We start from the raw sequence: 3,823 nt of genomic DNA, 5'->3' as shown, positions 1-3,823 counted from the left end.
AAAAATGACCCTGTAGCTTTCCTACTAACCCCCAGAACTGAAGGATACAAGGGTGGAATAGTCTCATTTCCCAGCTCAGGACCCACACTAACCCTTAATTTTTACTAAATGACTTACAGCCCTATTATAAGCATTTATCTTGTCGATAGTCATGCCCCTTACTGTGTTGTGTCCCCCATTCCAAGTCTGGTGGTGAACAAAGCAAAGGGGTATATTAAGATGATGGGGTATGGATAACTGTCTAGTCAACATATGATCTGCATCCCCAGATATATTTGTAATTTGGCAATGCTCAACATTATGGGACCTGAAAGATGGTCTGAGCCTTTCTTTTTCAAATTACAAGTGGGGAAACAGAAGAGCTCCATTATTGATTCAAATTGGAGAAAACAAAGTTCACTGGGAAGAGCCCTCAAAGAGATATTTTTTCAAAGTGAAAATGTTTCCTTTAATATGAAACTGTGCATTGTTTGCAAATGCCTCGTTTAAAACAGTGAGTGGAGGACAGTTTTTGAAACCCCAAGTAATAAAATGTATTTAATTATCTGAGAAAGTAAAAAAGCTAATTGAAAACTATTATGTACAAACTTTAAAAAATATTCAAAAGCATTTTGGATACCAGTAAGAGTTTCAAATGGAATATTTTATTGACATGTTAGTTGTCTTTTTAACATGTACACACACACTGACACACTCTGATTGATCTGTGTGGAACAAAGGTTGACTAAATATCCTAAGGGAAAATGAAAAATTAAAAAATATATTAATTTTTCATTGTTATAGACAATTACACCCACATCACCTACAAAGCTATTACTGGTTCTGTCCAAGGAAGCAAAATGGCAAAAGAGGAAAGTTGTGGGTAATTCAATAGTGACATAACTGAAATCTCAACATGAGAAAGGTGACAAAACATGAATTTTTGCTGTGAAATTTCTTTGCAAAATATGAAGAAAAGTCTGTCAGTGGGCAGTAAATAAGAGAAGATGGTGAACTTCTTTAGTCAATTCTCACAGTATTGTGCAGGGGCATCAAGAAAACTGCTCAGTCCTTCTCTGGGACCAGTTTCAGAACTTTTCCAATCGCAATGGTCTTACCCTCATCTCTTAAAGTAAAACGACCCATCTGAGGAAAATCCTTGAATGTTTCGAGGCAGATAGTTCCTGCTGTCCTTAAACGGGCAATGCACACTTGATCTTGTTTCACAAAGCGGGGTCGTGTCTTACTTTTCTCTCCTGATTTTTTGTCTACCAAGGAGATTAAGGCTGTTATCTCAACTTCCTCAATACAAGTATGAATGTGCAGCACCGCATTATAGCCTGGGCAGATGATAGACTTGTGCTCAATAATCACTATCTGAACATCAAATGTGCGTCCAGAATGGCACAGATTATTAGGGTCACAAAGTATGAATCCAGGAAGAATCTCTTCTTCTTCAATTCCCTTCAGTCTGATTTTAAGGTTTTCACCTGGGGCTACATAATCAGTTTCAGCATCATCAGAAAGAATTCCAAGAACTTCCACATTGTGCTTGTTCGGCATCATCACAAGCTGCTGGCCTTTAAAAATGGATCCTGATTCCAGCTTTCCCAGGACCACAGTACCCATATCCTTGTACTTATCCACAATTGGCAGTCTAATTGGTCCATCAATTGATCTGTTGAAGTTTGGCATATTATCCAAATATGGAATAAATGGTAATCCAGTGTACCAAGGGCAAAAATCTGATTGCTCTTTAATATTTGCCCCAGTCAGCCCTGAGCAGGGCATAAAGTGAATGTCCTTTTTGGGACTAAAGCCGACTTTTTTCAAAAAGGGCACCAGTTTTTCTTTACATTCTTCGTACCTCTCACTGCTCCAATTTACTGTGGGATCATCCATCTTATTGATAAGCACTACTAAATGTTTTACCCCTGCTGTTTTTGCCAACATCGCATGTTCTCTTGTCTGTCCACCTTTCTCAAATCCAGTTTCAAATTCTCCTTTCCTGGCAGAGATTACCAGTACAGCCAAATCAGCTTGAGAAGCACCACCAATCATATTTGGGACAAAACTCTTGTGGCCAGGAGCATCTAAAATGGTGAAATGTTTCTTTTCTGTTTCAAAATAGGCACGACCCACTTCTACTGTTTTACCCTTGTCTCGTTCTTCCTGATTTGTATCTAAGGCCCAGGACAAATACCAAGTTTCTCTGTTTTTTTCTTTAGCTTCTCTCTCATATTTCTCAAGTGTCCTTTTGTCAACCATTCCTGTCAAAAACATAATTTGTCCTCCAATGGTTGACTTTCCAGCATCTACATGCCCAATGAATACCACATTTACGTGTTCTTTTTTAGGAGCACCTGAGGGCATAACCACAGATTTAGATTTTCTCACTTCCTCTTTCTCCATCATTTCTTGGCCACTCTCTTCTGGGGGCCCTGAATCTCCCAAGGAACTACCCCCTGGCTCAGCTTCACTTACTTCTTTATTGTGCTCCCATGATTCTTCTAGAACCATTTCCACCTCTCCATTTTCTACAACAGGTTCTGAAAGTTCCATAGTAATGGCTGAATTGGAACCTTCACGCCACACTAACTGTTCCTCTTTGGAATGTTCCACAGGTGCCTCCCGTCCCAGCCTTTTACCTTGAGGGTCGCCCGCGCCGGTGCAGGTTTCATCGATGCTGGTGATGTCGGCCAGGGGGGTCTGCGGCTGGGCCGGGCCCCGCAGAAAAGACGGCACGAACTCCGCGGCGTGTACATTAGGCACGAAGGGTTTGGCGTTGACGTTGAGCTGACGGCTGAATGCCGAGCTGAGATGCTCCCGTTGGGCCTCGGCCACCGCGGAGGAGGCTCCGTCTCCGCTTGGGGCCAAACCCGGGGTTTCCATGTCCACCTGGTCCCAGCAGTCGGGCGCGGAATCGCTGCTGCTGCTGCCCAGATCCATGGTCTGAGGACCTGATGGGTGGCGGGGAGGGAGTGGGATTAACACGCCAGAAAGAGCGGGCTACGCCGCCAGGGGTAAGGCTGCAAGAGCGAAGGGGCAAGGGGGAGCGACACGAACCTTAGCGGCAGCGCGGCAGCAGCTAAGTCCCAACACTGCATTCGCAACTGCGGCAGCAGCAGCAGATATGGCGGCTCAACCCTCTCCTCTTGTGTGTGAGCGGATCTCCTCCCCCAAACCCCAACCACTTCCGACTCCTCCACAGCCGACCCAACGCGGGGCGTGGATTGACCCCTCGCTGCCATCCGTACGCTGGGCCTGCTTAGTTCTCAGCCATGGACTAAGTCCGAAAGTAGGATTTGTAAAACGAAATTTTCCATTCATTTTTGTTCACAGGATCTGGGAGAGCAATTTGCCAGTGTAATAATTAAACCTAGACTGACACGGCTGATTGACAATTCTACTCAAAGATTCAAGTAAAAATGAGAATTGCTATTGGACAAATGGAGGCAGGAGATGGTTTAACTACCCAGAAACCCAGCAACCAAAGGAAGAAATTACTGACTAGAGAGGCACTCATGAAATACATGAAGATGTAGTTGAACCCAGGAAATGTAACTTGAAATCACTCATTTAATTTGAAACCCAGAGGCTTTTTGATTTTCCCTCATCCAGAGGACCCCATAAGCCTGTAACTTTTGTTGATGACTTCTGTGGTGTAAGGATGGGGTTATAACTTGTTTTCATGTTAAGTACTCTGACTGTGTCCATGAAAGGAATTGCCAAGGAGAACGTTGTCCCACTGAACCTGCCCAACTTACAGTATTTGTGCTGGTGCCTGAACAATGGCTAGCCCAAAATGCTGTGATGGATCACACAGACAGGCACTGGCCCCAGA

General features: G+C 43.8%; 1 protein-coding gene across 1 annotated transcript; it reads right to left on the bottom strand.

Annotated features, from left to right (window-relative positions):
* Positions 1–622: 622 nt before the first annotated feature.
* GSPT2 (G1 to S phase transition 2) lies at positions 623–3,183 on the bottom strand. The gene is made up of 2 exons (XM_006943746.4): positions 3,046–3,183; positions 623–2,939 (listed from the first exon to the last, which is right to left on the bottom strand). Exon 2 carries the CDS (start codon positions 2,926–2,928, stop codon positions 1,045–1,047), a length of 1,884 nt encoding a protein of 627 aa, XP_006943808.1. The 5' UTR covers positions 2,929–2,939; positions 3,046–3,183; the 3' UTR covers positions 623–1,044.
* Positions 3,184–3,823: the final 640 nt, after the last annotated feature.

Source organism: Felis catus, chromosome X (assembly GCF_018350175.1).
Source record: "Felis catus isolate Fca126 chromosome X, F.catus_Fca126_mat1.0, whole genome shotgun sequence".
Classification (NCBI taxonomy): Eukaryota; Metazoa; Chordata; class Mammalia; order Carnivora; family Felidae; genus Felis; species Felis catus.
This window is presented reverse-complemented; position numbering and strand designations above follow the sequence as displayed.